The sequence below is a fragment of the Clavelina lepadiformis genome, chromosome 5, assembly GCF_947623445.1.
Source record: "Clavelina lepadiformis chromosome 5, kaClaLepa1.1, whole genome shotgun sequence".
Taxonomy (NCBI): domain Eukaryota; kingdom Metazoa; phylum Chordata; class Ascidiacea; order Aplousobranchia; family Clavelinidae; genus Clavelina; species Clavelina lepadiformis.
The window spans coordinates 20,886,829-20,905,816 of NC_135244.1; the positions used below are offsets into that span (position 1 = coordinate 20,886,829).

General features: G+C 35.3%; 1 protein-coding gene across 1 annotated transcript in view; it reads right to left on the reverse strand.

Annotated features, from left to right (window-relative positions):
* The window catches only part of LOC143460723 (uncharacterized), a 157,310-nt gene that overhangs the window by 104,890 nt on the left and 33,432 nt on the right, over positions 1-18,988 (reverse strand). Inside the window, exon 4 of the mRNA XM_076958331.1 lies at positions 245-322. Within this exon, the coding sequence (XP_076814446.1) occupies positions 245-322 (78 nt within the window). The remainder of the gene's footprint in view (positions 1-244; positions 323-18,988) is intronic.

An 18,988-nucleotide genomic window follows, 5' to 3' on the forward strand; every position in this document is an offset into this window, starting at 1 on the left:
AAAACTACAGTAACTTGAAAACTTAGCAAACTGTGCAGCCAAAAGTGATCAAAAATTGCTGAAACTGTATTCTTCTATTATTGTGTAAGAAAAATTGCTTGTTGTGTCTGGGTAAGATTGTCCGGTCCCAAGTGGGCTTATAAAGCGGTGAATACTGTACTTGCAATTAGTGAGTACCTGCCAAAAAACTTTACTGAAAGAAAGTTTGTCTTTCAAAGTTGTTGCAAGTAAAACAAAAACTTACTTGATTGTGGCTGGCTAGCTTGAGATGTTGAAGGTTGTGGTTGCTGGTTAATTGTCGTTTGATTTATATTAACACCTCCTACATACACAAGGTATCACAATATAAAAAAACTGGTCATTTGTACAACTGGTCAACACATTATACAAAATTCCTCATTGCTTTGGACTATATATTTTGAAAAGTTAATGACAAATGGTGATTTCTGTAACAATATTTTGTGCTATTTGCATCACAATTCACAGAAATTCGTCTTCTAAAGACACTTTATCAGACTATGTTTTTTACCGGACAAATGTATGTAGTAAACATACCTCGATAAAACGTAACTGAGAAGAATGTGATAAAGTTATTCAATGCAAACTTTTGACAAAACTTGTCATCAAGTTTGTATAAATAATTATATAGTACAATTGACAACATTTGAAGAAAGTGCTTGTTAAATGCCTGTGCAATTAGTTACATCCTAATAATAATATTAAACTTTTGAGATTATCCGCTGTTTTGACTTGGTATTGATGTACAGATACGTAGAATCACATCACACTAGGGTTGGATTATCCGGATAACGGTTAACCGATTAACCGCAGTTTTTTCTATCTATCTGATATCCGGATATAATTCTGCCGGTTTACCGGCTAAAAGAGTATTGTTGCTAATGCGTTTTACACTTTTTAGTAAGTTTGAACATTCTTTGTCACGCAGAGGCTGACTCCCGCTGAGCACAATTAAACCTTTGTTCACACTTCTATTGTCTTATACTTCCAACTACGGTACTCGTAAAATGCACGAGTGAAATTTACTATCACGTCACAAAGAAAGCATAATGAATGATTCTTTTAATAGAAGACTGCATTCTCATGGCAAGGTAAAGTCTGTGAAGTGTCAGTTGAAAAGCTTTGACTACAAACCTAGTTTGAAGTGACTAAATTTAAGAGATGGAATTTAAACATTTCAAAAGTGATAATCCAGTTTGGGATACTTTCTAAGATCAAGAAATGGTTAGAGGGCAAAATGTGAAACCTGTGAAAACACGATTTCTTGTAAAGGTGGATCTACAGGAGCAATGAGAAACCACCTTGGTTTAAAACAAGATTGTTCTTGCAAAGTTCTTGGCGTTGCAGAAGCAGTGAACATTTAATTTGCATGACTTTTCTCATATTCGCTCGTACTGCGCGTGTACGTAGATCTACAATAAAACTGTGTAATGATTTTACAATCTCTTTTTCATGCAAACCTCGTGAAATCGATTGTCTCACTTAGCAGTTATTATCCGGTTAACCAGTTAGATAATTTCCAAATATACGAATACATCCGTTATCCGGATAGTGAAAATTAATTATTGATATCCAAACTAATATAACTATGATACTATCATAACTAGGTTGCTTCATAGGGTAAAGCAGTGTCATGCTTTAGTGGATGCCTTGGTATCATAGCAACTAAATTTTGAATTGACCATCCAGCAAAGGTTGCCAATGTGACAGGTATCTAGAAAATGTAATTGTTTAAGGTGTGATCTGTGCCAGACTATGCTAACCGCACAGCATGAAGAGATTGTACTAACCCTTTCTAAACTGGATGATTACTATTTTGTCTTTGTGTGGCCAACACTGCAAACAAATTTTAATAGTTAACTACTCGAAAATTGTAGGTCGTAAACTGATCGGATTTTTACAGGTTAGTAGCAAAAACATTTGACTTCCCGTATTCAGCATAATTGTAAAACTAAAAAAAGTGTATTTAGTGTAAATTAAGTATTTCTACAAGTTTAAATTTCTATAAGATTTTTTGTGATGCTGTGCTCCCGCTGTGCCTAATTGTCTCGAAAACCAGCTGACCTCGAGAAGAGAACATGTCCATGACAATATCTCAAAAATTACAAAATCCAACTTTATAAAACAAACATGAACAAATAGCAGAACATATTTTAGGAAAAGTCATCAAATTTCAATTTCTACAGCAAACAGGGCAACTGTTCGCCAAGTTTTGCTGTGACTGTGTGCAAGGTCGGCCAAACAAAGTTTAGATGGGGTTAAAAGATGTGTTTGCAGGAAATGACACTGGCAATTGTGACCAAACCAATGGGAGAAAAAGAGCAGAGCTTTTGTGAAGTTTTAGATCGAAAAAACCTGCATGGTTGACAGTTCAAAACAGATTAAGCTTAGTTTCCAGAGTTGGGGATCCTACTTTTTGAGGAATACCAAAAATTTTTAACGAGCCAGGATGCCCTTAGACATCCATTCACAACAGTTAAAGGTATTCAGTGCAAACAGCTCATAAAAAAAGTTTGTGGTGCAAAATTGGCGTTGATTTTTCAAGGAAAAAGAAAAATGGTGGGGGGAATTGAAAGTTGGAGATTTCCACATTTTGAGAGTGGAAGATCCACAAAACATTATCGTTATTGTGTAGTTATGTAAATCATTACGACAATGCTTTGCATTAAGTAATCTGGCCTGTTTTTCCAACTTGTCCCAGAGTCAAAGTCCAATGACCGTACTAAAGTCGCCCAATTCAAGGACAATTCGCCAGGTAGACACCGGGTAAACTTGTTTATGCAGCAAAAAAAATCTCGCTGAAGAAGGTAAACCTCATTAGTGTAGCGCAATATTTTTTTTTTCTGCGTACAACAGGGGTTCCCAACCTTTTTATGTTCTCGTACCACTTAGCCACCACGGATTGTCTACACAAACCACTATTTTCAATACAACTAATTTGATCCAATATTCGCACAGCAGCATTGTATTAATAACAATGACAACAGGGAGCAAGATGGACAAAAGTAGCTCACTGAGTGCAGAGAATTTAGTACGCAAAGAAATTAAAGTGTTGTTCGCATATTTTAGCAACTCAAAATTAAATTGTTATACTACTATACTGTATATCGCATGCAACGGAGAGCTACTTGCGTACCACCTGAAAAGCTCCCGCGTACCACTAGTGGTACGCTTACCACCGGTTGGGAACCCCTGGTCTACAACATAGCAGAGGTCCCTTGAGGATAGAAGATACGTAGGTGATAAGTGATAGGTGTATGTGTGATAGGTGATAAGTAGATAGGTGTACGAGGATAGACAGGTGTTTCACCTCACTTGTTTTTATTATGCTTTACTACTTCAATAAATTCCATAAAAAGATGAAAAACATCGTCTTAGCCTATGGATATTGGCCAAGAAATTCAAAAAGACAGATAATTGACTTTGATATTTATAGCACGCCATTCTATTGTTGGCAGACAATACTATTTGCTATATTTACATTTTACCTTCACCAAGCATAATACAGTACATAGTAACAAAAAGTAGTTAGTCTTAATTTGATTTGAAAGATTTCAGATTTTTTCAAACAAAGTTTCAGATTTACCAGAGTGACTAATTAAGTTCTGAGCTAATTAGGCACTTGAATAGTCATAAAGTACAGTTGTACGTTATCATATTCAGTTGTGCATCATCTGTCCTATTTATTTGGCACGTGCCTCATGAAGCAAATCGAGTGAAGTGTTTTTACCCCGTCTGTTTGCAAACCAGTGTGGCTAATTTGATGTTTTTGGTCCACAATAAAATCGCAGTCGAAATTTCTAATTACACAAAAAGTAGTTGCTGTTATTTAAAACTTTTATTACTAAAAAGTGTAGGTAGGTATCATCTATTCATCTATCTCCCAAGTGTGACTTATTGCAAGTTGGGTTACAAGCAAACTTGTAATTGGAAAGTTTCAAAAAAATGCGCATCAAAACATGATAAAAGACATTGGCCTCAGTGCATAGCGGTACAGTACCGAAACGTTTTATTAAAATTTTTGCTAAATTGATCAATTTTAAAATTCTTTTTTTGTATTTTTTCCTGAATTTATAACTCTGGGTAAAAAAAGTAAACAAAAGTCATTATTGCTTTTTCCAAGTGCATCATAATATTAGCATCATGTCACTCAGCATCAAACTTTCCTTGCTTGCATAACTGCAAGACCAGAGCGCATATCGAAGAAGGAAAGGTCATATTTGGGGCAAAACAAAAGGCATGCTAACTTTACATATACGTTAAGCAGCAAGTTGAACCAAAATAATTTTACCTTGTACATTTTGAATCACATTGCTGCGTTCAATACTTGATTCTGCTATTGTAGCACGTGAACTGCTTTCCGTTGTGAATGTTCTTGGTTTATTCTGCTCCATTTTAACTCAATATATCAATATATCTATATAAAAATAGTTAGGCCACTAAATATTCAATACTATTTCTCAGTTCCTGAGCAAAACTAGAAAACAGCAAGGTTTTTAGTATTTCATCTGCAATCTAGTAAACATACCATTTATAACACCTGTGATAATGCTAACCTGAAACTGAATAATGTTCTTGGAAAAGAAACATTAGAATGGTTATCTTGCATTCCTACAATTAATTACTATTTCTAGGTTACAGTATATTAGGTAATAAGCCATTGATCCGTACAAATCTATATATTTTGGTTAAAATTTATCGTCGTCAAAAGTTTGGTATACAGTATATGTGCAAATACTTGAAAATTACAGTAGAATCGGTGTAAGTCGCCATCTCACATGGAACAGATAAAGTGGCGACTTACACAAACTGGTGGCCTAGATAAACAACCAAAAATTTAATTTCTTTGAGGTACAAAATTAAGATAAAAACTCCGTAAATCGTTTTTGGTTAAAAGTTAATAGGCTACTTGTCGAGATATTAAGATTTTAATTATATACATAGAATAGCTTCCTAGTGTAAATCGGTTTATGATTTTAGTGGCCTTGCTAGTTCTTACCAGTAACTATTACCTTAATTATTTTTGAACATGCTTTAAGCCTTTTCAGCTTTGTCTCTTTTTCATATTCACTGATGCGTGCTAGTAAGTGGCTTGAATTTTTAGTCTCCACTGTGCTTTTGACAAAAATAAAATAATAGATTGAAATCTATGGTCAATCGCCCTAAATTGGGCGCACACAGATTTGTCCCCCAAAATTACGCACAGGTCATTATAAGAAACAAACAAAACATAAATTATCATCTTTTATGTCCTTTTGTTGACCTATCTGTCATCTAACCTTTTGCTAAAGATAAGCTCATTGTATGTTGTCTGGCCTTCTCATCTGAACATGTTTTGTCAGGCTATTAATTTTAGGCCAATAACATTTTTCCTATTGGCTGTCTAAACTTTGTTGGGGCACGTTCTATGCTGGTAAAGTCGAACATTTTTTATGTCATTTACTAATGGAGGGTCTTAGTCTTCGATCAGAAGTAAAAAAATTTTAAATCTTCCGCAGGGTCAGAAGCTGAAAATGTGTTTGAATTTGGTGCACATTTTGCGGTTTGAACATTAAAAAATCCCAGGTCACCTGAGTGGTCTTGAGTCGACTCATTACGTGAGTTTTTTGTTTGGTGTCTTTTAAAATGTAAATCTTTATTTTACATGTTAAATATGTTTCATAAATCAGTTTATTTCCACCCATGTCTACTGCAAAGACCTAATAAAGTGGACTCACTAATCTAGGAATAGGATGGCAAAGCCTTTAACCATTTAAGACTTGAAAAGTGGGTCGCTACTTTCAAATTGTGAATGAAAATCTACATTGTACCTGTCGCTAAAAGGCACAATTCTACTGCTGGCATTAAAGCGCTTATTGCCTTATAACTTCAAAGTCACTCAGCCTTATCATTTTCAGTTTCAACGTGTGTTCAACTGGTGAGTAAAAAAAGCTCTCCCGATTGGAATGCGAGAGATAACATCATAATCGTGGTGACTGCAAAAAGAGTTATTGGAATATCTTTACAGCTTAATCGAGATTAGGGGAGACAATTAGTCTAGCCTAGCAATTTCAGAATTCAGTGGTGAATTTGTAAATTGAAATATATCGGAGGGTTCTAATAAAAAAAAAGTTAACACAGTGGACCAATGAGGAAATGAAAAATGCTATTGATAAATTTCTGAAGGTAAAGGAAATTGCCGAAGTATTGCAGCTAATTATAACATGAATAGAAGCATTTTAAGCAAAAGGTAGATATGCCAGGTAGACTCCGGGTAAACTTGTTTATGCAGCAAAACAAAATCTCGCTGAAAAAGGAAAACTTCATTAGCGAAGCACAATATTAATTTTTTTCAGTCTACAACATATCAAAGGTCCCTCGGGGATAGACCTGGGAAAAGAAAGCATGTGGCGAGTTCCAAAGTTTGCTGCAGTGAAGCATGTAGTAGAGAGGTGGCAACGAAGCTTTTGATGTGAATAGCTCGTGTTATTGTTTGTTTGTTTTGCAAAATTTTTTACAGCAATCTTAGTGCTATTTATTATATTTGTTAATGCGTTATTTTCTTTTTCTCAGGTGTTGTGCCCCACGTGTTTTGTCTAGTGTGTTAAATCTCATGTGTTTTAATTTTTCTCAGGTGTTATGTCTCACTTGTTTATGCTTTACTACTTCAATAAATTGCATAAAAATGTGAAAAACATCGTCTTAGGCTATTAGTGTACTCATCAATTTTATTAGTTTAAGCAACGCAATTATATAAGGGTTCATCGATAAGGTCATCCAATACAGAATAAGTTGAAAAAAGCCACACGCCAAAAAATTCAATGATACAGAAAATTGACTTTGATATTAACAGCACGCTATTCTATTTTTGGCAGACAATACTATTTGCTATATTTACATTTTACCTTCACCAAACATAATACAGTACATATTAACAAAAAAGTGAGTCTTAATTCGAAGCATTAGTGGCATTGCAACTCAATAGCATTAGGCCTATGAATTGATAAAGAAAGTTACAGATTTACCAAAGTGAGTAATTAATTTCTGAGCTCATTAGGTACCAGGAATAAAATCATAAAGTACAGCTGCATTTATCGTATTTAGTTGTGTATCGGCTGTTACGTTTATTTTGCACAGACCTCGTGAAGTAAATCGAGTGAATCATTTTTGAACATCTATATCAGGGGTGTTCAAATGGCGGATCTCGATCCGGATCCGGATCTTTTCAACTTTTTGTGTGGATCTTCAAATCTAAACCAACTCATCATTTTTCTCACAGAAATGTACTGATCTTCCAATGTAGTCTTGCAACAATCTTGCAGCTGAAGCACACATCACTTTTGGCTTTTACAAAGTTATAAATATGTTGTAGGCCCTAAAATGTAGGGTACATTTACTTAAATAAAGCACCATAAAAATTAAAGCATGGCCAATATGTTTACTATTCGTATTTAGTGGATCATCATGTTCTCAGGTTTGGCTGTGGTGGATCATGGCAGAAATCATTTGAACACCCCTGATCTATATCAACCGTGTATGTTTTGGGGACCAGTGCAGCTAATTTGATGTATTTGGTCCACAACAAAATCGCAGTGCAAATTACACGAAAATTAGTTGCTGCTATTTAATAATACTAAGTGTAGGTAGGTACCATCTTCCACCCACAGTTTGTACAAGCAAACTTGTAATTGGAAGGTTTCCAAAAAAGTGCGCCTAAATAGGACGTTTAACCATAGTTAACAGGTACTACCTCGTATCTAAGAGTCCTAGGCTGCTACAATCATAACCAGCTTAATGGTTTTCTGAAAAAAAAATAACTCTTCACTCAATATCGAAAGCAAAACTGGGCTTTATAAACGACAATGTTCATGTACTATAGCTACAGAAGTGTCATTATTATCATCATTCTATAAATCTCTTGCTAGGCCGCTTCACCTGACTTTAGCATGGCTAACTGAAACAAAATAAAACTGATAAAAACAGGCTAAAATGACATGGTTTCCGGGTCATTTATAAACCTGCATTGTAAGGTGCAATAAGGTTGTGTTACTTTAAAAAGGATCGCAGACCGTTGTAGTGTAGCCGTAGCAGATTAAGTTCACCCGGTAATCAAACTGAAAAAGTGTTTTTAAGGTTTGACTACTTACGTGAATTATTTTGGTCATAGTAGCAAGAATTATGGCGAGAAACAAATTGTAAATAAATTAACGTAGCAAATCAGCTGGAGAAATAATTAAATAGGTAAGAAACTGATTGATAATTTATATAGGTAACCATAAAATGGCTCTCAGCGTCGAAATTTTGTAACGTATAATACAAGATACAGTAATGCAGTTTACCAATTCTAGAAAAACGATTACAATTTATTCGATTTAATTTATAATGTCATTACAAATAAGCTATTTCATGCTTTTTTATTCTTTACGCTAGGCTTAATGCAGTTCTTTTTGCGGAAGATGTGTTTGTTTGCTGGTATAAGACCAATCCTTAACATCAGTGGTTCCCAAACTATGGTACGCGTACCACTAGTGGTACACGAAGGTATTCCAGGTGGTACGCGAGCAACTTATCAAGTTCACACCAAACAATCACAAAAGATCTTTTATTGTCGTCGGCATTATTGTAATTCACATAAATTAGGTAGAGCGTAAAATTTCATGCTATATTCCCTACTGAATACTAATTCCTTAGGGTATTGACTCATTGGATTGTAAAACATGGTTTCTTTGTGACAAAATAGAACGTTCTTTATTACTACGTAACAAATCCTTGAAGCCAGTCTTTGTAATACGTTAGTTGTGCTGTAGCACTGTAGCGAGGGCGGTAAAAGTTCGACTAATTTTTGTTTAATATTCATGAGCCTTTAGTAAACATTTTGCCTATCATTTTTTATTTGTGAATTCTGGAGTTTTGTCGGATCACCTACAATGTAGGTGGTACGAGAACGCTGCATGAACCAAAAAAATGGTACGCGAGTAGATAAAGTTTGGGAACCACTGCTTAACATAGTCCACTATTTTAATAAAAAGGTTCATGGTTAACCAAACTATTGCTTTAGCCAGTTATCAAGCTATTTTGTGTCAACAGTATCTGTTGCATTGACATATTCTGAAATACCTTTTTTGAAAACTGTTAATAAGTAAAATGGTCTTGCTTTTGCAATTTCAATCATCATAAGCAATCCTTTTATTTCGAGTGAGAATGAAAAGATCTAGGCTACTTTATTCATTTATTTAAGCCACTATTTCGCCAGAAAATACCAGGCAATATAAGCTCTTTTTCAAATTTTTTGGTCAACCCAGACTGTTAATGTTATAGCCTAACATAGTAACCTAGACCTAACTTAAATCTTCTTTCCAGTCTAAATCTGATTCCAACCAAACCCTAAATAATTAAAGTCATATTTTTGCATAACAATTCTCCTGACGTAAACGCCTATCTTATAAGTTTCATGACCTACTTACAGTGAAATAGTCGCGATCAAAATTGAGAGTTTCTACTTCATCAAAAGTGAGTCAGGCAGCAAGTTGTTAAAAGATAGGCAATTAATGTTCAGCCTAGAATGTTGTAAAACTTACGTTTGGTCAACAAGAAACCGCAAAAATTGGCTTTAAACGCACCAAAAAGTAGTACTAGCTGCCCTCGATACAGTAATAGCTGCACAGGGACAACAGCCTTTGCAATATGCTTTCTATTCCCCAGGAAATTATCACAAAAAAACATAAAATTTTGGTTTAAAAAAATTCTAAGCCGACCTTTAATTCAAAAGACACCCCAAAAAGCTTTATAGTCTATGCCACAGCCTACAACTGTAAAAACCAAGTCAGAAGAAACTGATAAAAAAAGTTTAAGGTAAAGGTTGCTGTCTAATAGCTAATCACGCAGCTTTAAATAAACTTTCTAAACAGTGCGATTAATAGGCTATGCACTTCTAGGCTGTAAGCAAACTCAATCAGTGTCATCGTAACTTAAAGACAAAGGCAATTCTAAATACAAGTTCATAGATTAGTCAAGTTGCTTGACAGCAAGCTGCTGCTGTTGCTTTCCTTGCACGATAGTCAATTGAAGTCAGAAGTGTAGGTCGTAGGAGTTTAGCCAATGTTACGTCCAATTAGGCCTAGGCGTCATGTGCAGAAATTAGCAATGCGGAGTATTGTAATTGAATAAATCGCCATTGTTTTAAACATAACAAATCCGTTAGTCCAACCATTTGTGTCTATTTAGTTACGTTATTCTTTGGACCGCATACGCTACCCATCAAACCGGTACCGTACTGTTTGCCATGGTTGACCTATAGGCAGGCTGTCAACTATCAAGCTATTGGCAATTAGAGCAATAAATACAGCTGTAACAGATACATACGTGATATACAGTAGGTACCTGTGTTGCTAAATTTTCTTTTGCGTACAACTAGGCCTACCTAACCAAGAATTATTTTTGAAAAACTATTTTACAAGAGTATTCAATGAGTGATTTTGATTCCTGTTTTCCAAAAACAAGATCAACTTGTTTTTGGATTTTCCTCTTACTTCAAAGCCTACAAAGCCTGTTCTTTAATTCAAAAGTAAGGATTGAAACTGGGTTTTTGCAAAGTTTGTCACCATAATAACATTCTAGCATTTGAATACCAAAATGGCGGGGACCTGTTTGCCAACTACAAAGGCCATAGAAATCCCAAGATAAGTGAAAACAACAAAATTGAGATAAACAAAGTAGACTGGCTGTAATTACGGAGTTACTTTAACACTACAGACCTTCCTTAATAGTTAATACGTTCAAGCATCTGAAAGCGAATTACAATCTCGAAACAAAAACAACAAATTCAACTATAACATATTCAAAATGCAACATTCAACAAAGTGTTAATAAATAGCAAATGTTAACACTAGAAGGACAGGGCGCGTCAATTGACGCATTTTCAACCTAAGTGCATCTATAACTTTTAAGTGGGGCATCGCACAACCGTGATATTTCCTGACTTTTCCTACATTAGTGTTAGGTAACTAACCCATGAATATGAAGTTTTTATTTAACCGGTAGAGATAATTAACGTGGTCACTACCTAGAAGGACGGGGCGCGTCAATTGACGCATTGTTACTTCACACTACAAAAACCAGTTCTCGCAATAGAAAGCAATGTTTTGTTTCTGCTGATAATTACAGGTTAATCGAATTAGGTCACAGCTGCCAGCACAGAGGTGTGACAAACGTGTCGACAAACTATGCAGGTCGACTTTTCCGCAAAACAGAGTAGTTTCGTCACAAGCGCAGCCTAATTTCGGAATTTTTGAAGTTTATCGAAGCGTAAGTGTAGTAAGAGTTTCTTAGTTAGATAAATTAGATGAATTAGATAAATTCGTCGGGTCGGTGTTTGCTCGTGGTGTGACAGGAGGGCGTAATTTCCCTGTGAAGAGTTTGTGGGGGAATTCGTGGGGATGTCCGATGTTTTCCCAAACCATGGCAAGAGACAGGTTTCTGGAGCTCATACGATTCCTTCGCTTCGATCTGAAGACGGAAAGGTGTAGGAATCTATTGCATGATAAATTTGCACTCGCTTCACAACTTTGGAACAGTTTTATATCAATCTGCCAAAAAGCACTCATTCCACAGTGGAAGATAACTGTGGATGAGCAACTATTGCCGTGTAAGGCACGCTGCAAGTTCATCCAATATATGGCCAATAAACCAGACAAGTTTGGCCTAAAGTTCTGGCTGACAGTTGACGTCGAAAACAAATATTTATTCAACGGTTTTCCTTACGTTGGAAAAGATGACGCAAGGAGCCCCCAAGGGAGTGTGCCCACCGACGTTATACTGAAACTCATGGCTCCGATTTTTCAAGGAGGTTACAACGTCACTTGCGATAATTTTTTCACCTCACTTGACCTGGCGTTGCAACTTGCGGAAAAGAAGTGCAGCCTCGTAGGGACAATGCGCCAGAACAGGAGAGAAGTCCCGAAAGAGTGCAAGAAGAAAAAGGAGTTACGTGAAACAGAAGTGTTTAGGCACGAGTGCTTGTATTTTCAATGCGATTGCTTTTGTTAATTAAAATGGACATAGCGGACATGCGATAGAAGTAGTTTTTTCGGAGCAACAGCACAGTTTTCTCAACAAAAAACGTTAGATTTGCGCCGTTTTGACCTTTTGCGTCAATTGACGCACTCCGTCCTTCTAGGTATACGAAAATTGCCGTCCTTCTAGTGTTAATGAATAATAATCTCGATTCATAAGGGACCAATTGCGTGCTGATTGGCATGATCGCATTGCCGCTACCATTGGACTGATTGCTTATCTCATTGGATTTTAACATTATTGTTTACCGCCTAATTACTAGTCAACCTCTCAGAACGAAGAACCTGTGTAGTTCAGGCCAAACCATTACTACTGCAACTAATTGTGAATGTGAATGCGTTTCTGGACGTAGAACAGTAACGTTACGTCACACTACTTCCAGAAATACGAACACTTACAGAAAAGAATTCGGTTTCACTGTTGAAACTGTGTAAGCTCTGGACAGAAAGCTAAACAAGAATAAATCGTAATCACTGTATCGCATAGTGCCCAGATAGGTCTGCTAGTCTCATAAATCTAATGACTCAGCTCATTAAACTAAACGCAAAAACCAGAAACAAGGTGTTAACACACTTCCGCTTGCTAAGATCTTGAATAAAACGATTCGCTGATGAGCTTCGACAGTCAAAATTACGTCTGTCGCCTCGCAGACAAGACGTGGCGTCTAGAATGCTTTCCTGTATATCAAGTTATCTTCTTATCGTCAGCCCGCGACGTGCCGAATTAATAACGAGGAAAGCAAATATTAGCGCTTCCACAGGCCAAAACGCGTGACGACAACAGTGCAGGAAACATGAAACGAATAAAAAACTTAAATCTCAGCTACAACGGAAGCATAAGTTCACTCGACATATCTACGATGTAAAACATGTGAAATCAAAAGTACATAAAACAACATAACTGTTTGCGATAATGAAAACAAATTCTTTTTCCATCTATTCTATATTAACCCATATTTCGTAAATAAACAAAAATTCATTCAAATAATTTGGAAAATTTAGAACAATATCCTCATGGTTAAAGGAGCAGAGTTGCATGAAAGTTGCATTGTGACAAATGAATAGCGCAAATACACAGTATAGCAGTCTACCGCTACCTAGCTGTCAAGATGGCGATCGTAATAAGTTATGTCTATCCATAACGTTGTCATTCATGTATAGGTGTGGTATTCAGTTAGGGCAAAAAACTCAACCAATCACCCGCAATATCAATCAAATCAAAACCCGAACCAGGATTAATGACACACATAATGACGTAACAAATAAGTTATTCTGTTTCCAAATACGTTGGTTTATTGAAATTAAGGCTCATTTTTACAAAAACAACTTGAGGTTCAAATTTAACCATAAAGACTTATTTTTCAGTTTTGTCACAGAACAAGAGATTTTATATCATAAGTTTCTTACAAAGTTTCCTAATTTTTCAAAACAAGACTTTGCTTGAAAGCGTGAAAATATTACCAAGCAAAGAACAAATTTGTCAATTTCGCCGAATGCAATTCACCGGTGATGGACGGCAAGCATAATTAATACAATTGAACACTTAAGTTAGAAAGGCAAGTGTATAGTTATGCGTGAGTTTCAATGTTTTGGATGTTAACAGGCGAAAGCTTTGTTACGATAAAGCGAAAAGTTTTACTTTAATGAACGATAAAAGAAACCAAAATTCTCTGCGCATGACGTGGCCTTTACATTATACGAGACATCAAGCTCTGCTCGTCATTTCATTCATTCATTCAATTTAAATCTCAAAACGAACATTCTATTACTCAAACAATCTTTACATAATATCATCAGAAATAAAAAACCGTTTAAGGTTTGCAGGTCAGAGTAAAATAAGTTTGAAAACTCCCATCACGCGACCGTTGACCGCTGTTTGACCTAACACCGAGTTATTGTACAACTTTTATCTTGTACGGGAAGCTAAATATGGAAATTGTGCCGACACGATTTATTGGTTTAAAGTTAATCGTTTGCTAAAAATATAAATCACCACAAACACTTCACAACACATCGGTTTGTACCAGCGCTGTGTCAGTATAATATTTAACTAACTGATACAGGCAACGAAATATAATCATTTTAATCAAACATCATACTTTTCACTTCCCTCGGCTAACGACGTAAAGTAAACGATATGATATGATACGAATGAAGTGGTTAAAATTTTACAAGATAAGAAAAGTTGACACAAACACTTCACAACACATCAGCTTTTGTCAGGGCATATAATAAGACGAATTGTGATAAACGAAAAACACAAATATAAAAAAGTTTTTCCGAAAATGAACGCAGCGTTTTACCGCCATCTAGTAGTCAGTGTGACGATCGCAATAAATTATGCTTGTCTATAATTTTGTTATTCATGTATGTGCAGTTGTCAAACCAGGGCAACAAGCTCAACCACAGAATCATTCAAATTAAAACCCGTCAAGAATTAAAGACACGCATACTGACGTCACAATACTTCACTTTCCGAATACTTTGGTATTTCGAATTAAGGCTCAGTTTTTACAAGACACTTTTAAGGTGTAGCTTTACAGTAACCACTTGTTCTTTAGTTTTGTAAGTTTTGTCACACAATTCGGATCTTACATCGTGAGTTTCTTACAAAGTTTCCTAATTTATCAAGACATGAATTTATAAAAACCATGAAAATATATCACCAAATACAAAAACATTTGGCCAATTTTGCCGTAATTCACCAGTGATGGACATAATAGAATAGAATTGAATTCATAATAGAAAGCATAATAGAATTGAATACCTAAGTTAGAGAAGCAAGTGTATAGTTATGCGTGAGTTTCAATGTTTGATTGTCACGAGACGAGAACTTTGTTACGATAAAAGGGAGAAGTTTTACTTTAATGAACGATTAAAGAAATAAAAATCCTCTTCGCAGGAAACAAGATGTTGCCTTTACATGACATGAGACATCAAGTTCTGATTGTCGAACGCTTATAGATATATTCTAATTCTCAAAAACTCATTTTATCAACCAAAAAATCTTTAGATCAGCAGAAAACAAAGTTGAAAAATCGGATCACGCGACCATTGTCCTCTGTATGACCTAGCACCGAATTATTGCCGACATTGTACTTTGTCCAACCATTATCTTGTACGGGAAGCCAAATTTGGAAATTGTTGGGACACGATTTATTGGTATGTAGTTAATCTTTTGCTAAAAAGATAAGTCTCCACAAACGGCGCGGACCAGCGCGGTGTTAATTAATTATTATGGCGTCGCCGTTTGCTTGCTTACCATGAGTTTGCTTTGTATCGGCCAGTACTGTTCATGTGCATGACGACTTGTTTAAGGAGTTAAATTAATTCAACTCACTCCATTACAATATTTATCTCATTGATATAAACTTATCGCGTACCAGCGCGGAGTTAATTAATTATTATGGCGTCGCCGTTTGCTTGCTTACCATGAGTTTGCTTTGTATCAGCCAGTACTGTTCATGTGCATGACGACTTGTTTAAGGAGTTAAATTAATTCAATTCACTCTATTAAAATAATTATCTTATTGATATAAACTTTAAGTAAAGATACTGTATTTCAAAAATGTTACGTTCAAACAATAAAACAGTTACTTACTAATTTACTTAATGTTAGCAATCGGATTTATATTAAACTTGTTAAACCTCAAGCTGATTGAAGTTCTTGATCGTTCAAACAACTTCTATTAATTATGTATAAACCTCTTCAATTCTCCACAGTTGAACACAAACTAGCTAACGATAACGTTTGTAAGTTAATACTAAAACTCATAGCAAACTTTCAATTGATGTAAAACTGGATATGTTTAAAACTTAAATGAAAATAAAACTTTTAAACGTACGCACTAATTAAAGCGATCAAAAACTAGTAAAATTAACATGCAAAAAGTATTCTCAAAAACGATTTATAATTAATAAAATATTAATATTGTGGAGTACCATATACCCAACAGGAACCATTGACAGTGAAAATCAGTTATAACTTATAAGGTATTCAGTTTTGACTGCGTTATGCTATGCCGTGCAGTCCTGGATATGTTTTTGATAATCCTGTGTACATTTCGACTTCTGCTGTTATTTTAATTTTGTTGCTTTTTTACTTCAGTTTGTTTTTCTTCAATTATTCTTAACGTGAATGTTTTCTGGGTTAGGTGGCTGTATTAATATTCCATCGTTCTACAGCACCACTCTACAGTTAAACACTTTCACGTTTTAAACCTGCTCATTAGTTATTTTTGAGCGTAAAATTTTCCTTTTAACTAATAATTAATTAGCACCATAGCAACATACATTTTTCGTTCCATATATTCAATAGCGAAAAATTAGCGTCTGGATAACATGCAAGTATGCGACCGTTAAAACATGCGTTTCCTGGTATAAAGTATCTCCGATTGTTGTCATCTCACAGGCGAGAAGTTTTTCATTTGCTGAACTGGCTGATGGCTTTGATAAACTGATTGCAAAACAGCAAAACAGAAGTTAATGTACAGAAGTTGACTGGTGTCCAAAGAAAGCTGAAGAAAAGCTGTGATATCAAAGGTCGCTCATCAAGCTCATGTTTGATGTTCTGATATAATGAGCATTACTTTGACAAAAAAATCAGTTATATGATGTCTTTGTTATAAAAATTAATGCCTTCACTATTATAATTAGAAATCCCACTTGGCTATATTAAAACACTGCGTTTTCTAATATTCAGTAACTTCGAGGTTTGCTGTTTTATATGCAGGTTAAAGCCTCCAATGCGGCGCCATTACTTTCTTGCAAGAATGTAAGTGAATACAATGCAATGTGAAAGTTAATTACGTCAAACATCGAAGAATGACTTTGAAAACAAGTGAAGAAAAGATGGCGCTGACCTCGAACATTTTTGAATCAAACTCATCAGAAAAAACGTTCCAGCGCTTTTTACTACAGCTCCTCATTCCTCCAAATAGCAACGATGAAAAGAAATTGGCAATAATTAAACTTCACAAAAAGTGGGCGGATATCAAAGGAAAAAGCTATTTTATGGTAAAACTAAGATCGTTTTAGCTATGTAAATGGCCATTGGCCGCATGCGCATGTTATTTAAAATGCCAGAACACGCGCAGATCTAATTCAAAGCCCGAAATCGAAGATAAATGTAGGTCTCACTCACTGTCGAAAATAACAAAAAGCCCGAGTACGCTTTAAATGTCTCGTGAAATATCGTTAATTGTACATAATCGTGACATAATCATTTAAGTTGTGTCAGCATGAAATTTCCGTATAAGAGCGTATTTGAACAGTATATCACGAAAACGAGACGATAAAGTTACAAAGTATGAACAATAATATTTAACTTAGTGACACGACTAATTTAATTAACGCCATACTTTTCGTATAGTCATGTACTCAAGTCCATATAGTAAACACATACCATATATATCCACATACTATATAGCCATGTCCTGTATAAGTAAACGATACACTAAGAAGCGATCAATGTATAGATAATTGTGTACAGGGCAAGAGAAGTTCACGAAACAACTTTACAGCTCGTGGAATTTGACCAGCGCCGAGGTGAGCATCATTGCAACTTTCACAATGACAAGCTCAGTAAACGCGGCTCGAGCGAGGAAGAATCATCGCCGAATTCATATCATGCAAAAACTTTCTTCAGGCCAACAAAAATAATGATGCTAGAATTTGTGAAATTTAAAGCTAAATCGTTATTTTTATTTTTTTCGGTGATCATCATTGTAACTTTCACAATGACAAGCTCAGTAAACGCGGCTCGAACGTTTTCTTCAGGCCAATAAAAATAATGATGCTATATCATACTCTAGCCATTGCCCAAACTTGTAGTTACATTTAAGTATTGCGTAATAACTTGTTCGAAAAAATAAACAATTATTTTGAAGCATTTACGTAAAATTATTAAGTTTTTGATATAAAAATTAACTAAATACCGAAATATTTAAACAGCTAAGCTTATGTAAAGTATAACCAATCAACACAAGGAGAATAACTCCAAGCAGAAAATGACTTAAATTTAATAGTCTAGGATTTTAATTCTAAAATTTCAGCATTTACAGTTTTTACTTAAATTCCAAATGCCTTTTAGTCTTAAAAGTTAAATACAAGTTGTAGTAAATAGTGCTATATCGTAAACGAAAACGGAACCTATAGAAGCATACTTAACTAATGGATATTAAATGTAAAACAGCTGGTACAAGAAAGTGTATTTCTAGTAGATCTCGCAAAATCGTGTAATTGAGGACAAATTAAAGATTCAACTCAAAATTACCTGCATAAGTTGTTCAGTTAAATTTAGCTTAGACTGCCTTGAACGATGCCGTGTAAGCTCCTGTAATAGTTCTCACAAGACAAGTGACTTCAAAACATTTTCTGAATAATTTCCTGTTGTTAAAATCAGATCAACGACAGCTTTGTTAGACTGACCACTGGCTTACAAAACTAGCTACCTGGTTGACAACCAACAAAACAAACGATAACGAAGGTGACTACAACACGGACTAAACGGAACAGCGTTTGGATAAAAAGGTTATAGCACAGTCATTTGCTCTGTGCATACAAAGCCCACTACGCAGCCTCTCATAAAACCTTGAGAAATTACTAACTTATTGTTTGTTTTCTCTCACTCTCTTTAATCTTGCGTAAATGTTAACAGACATTTGTGGCAAGTTAAAATCTTCCAATATAATTTTAAAAATATATAGAGCAAAAAAAGCCAAGTTTGGGATGATTTGCGTTGTAATATTGCACTTCAGTATTTATTTGCATTGCTCATTCGGACAAACCGTTGAGGCAGACTTTGAATGCACGTCACGTTCCCGAACATTAGTGGGCTTGATATTCTTTGAAGTGTTCAGCTAACAGAGCTCTTTGCAGGACACCAATAAAAATTTAAAAGTTCCGGGAGCAAACGTTCG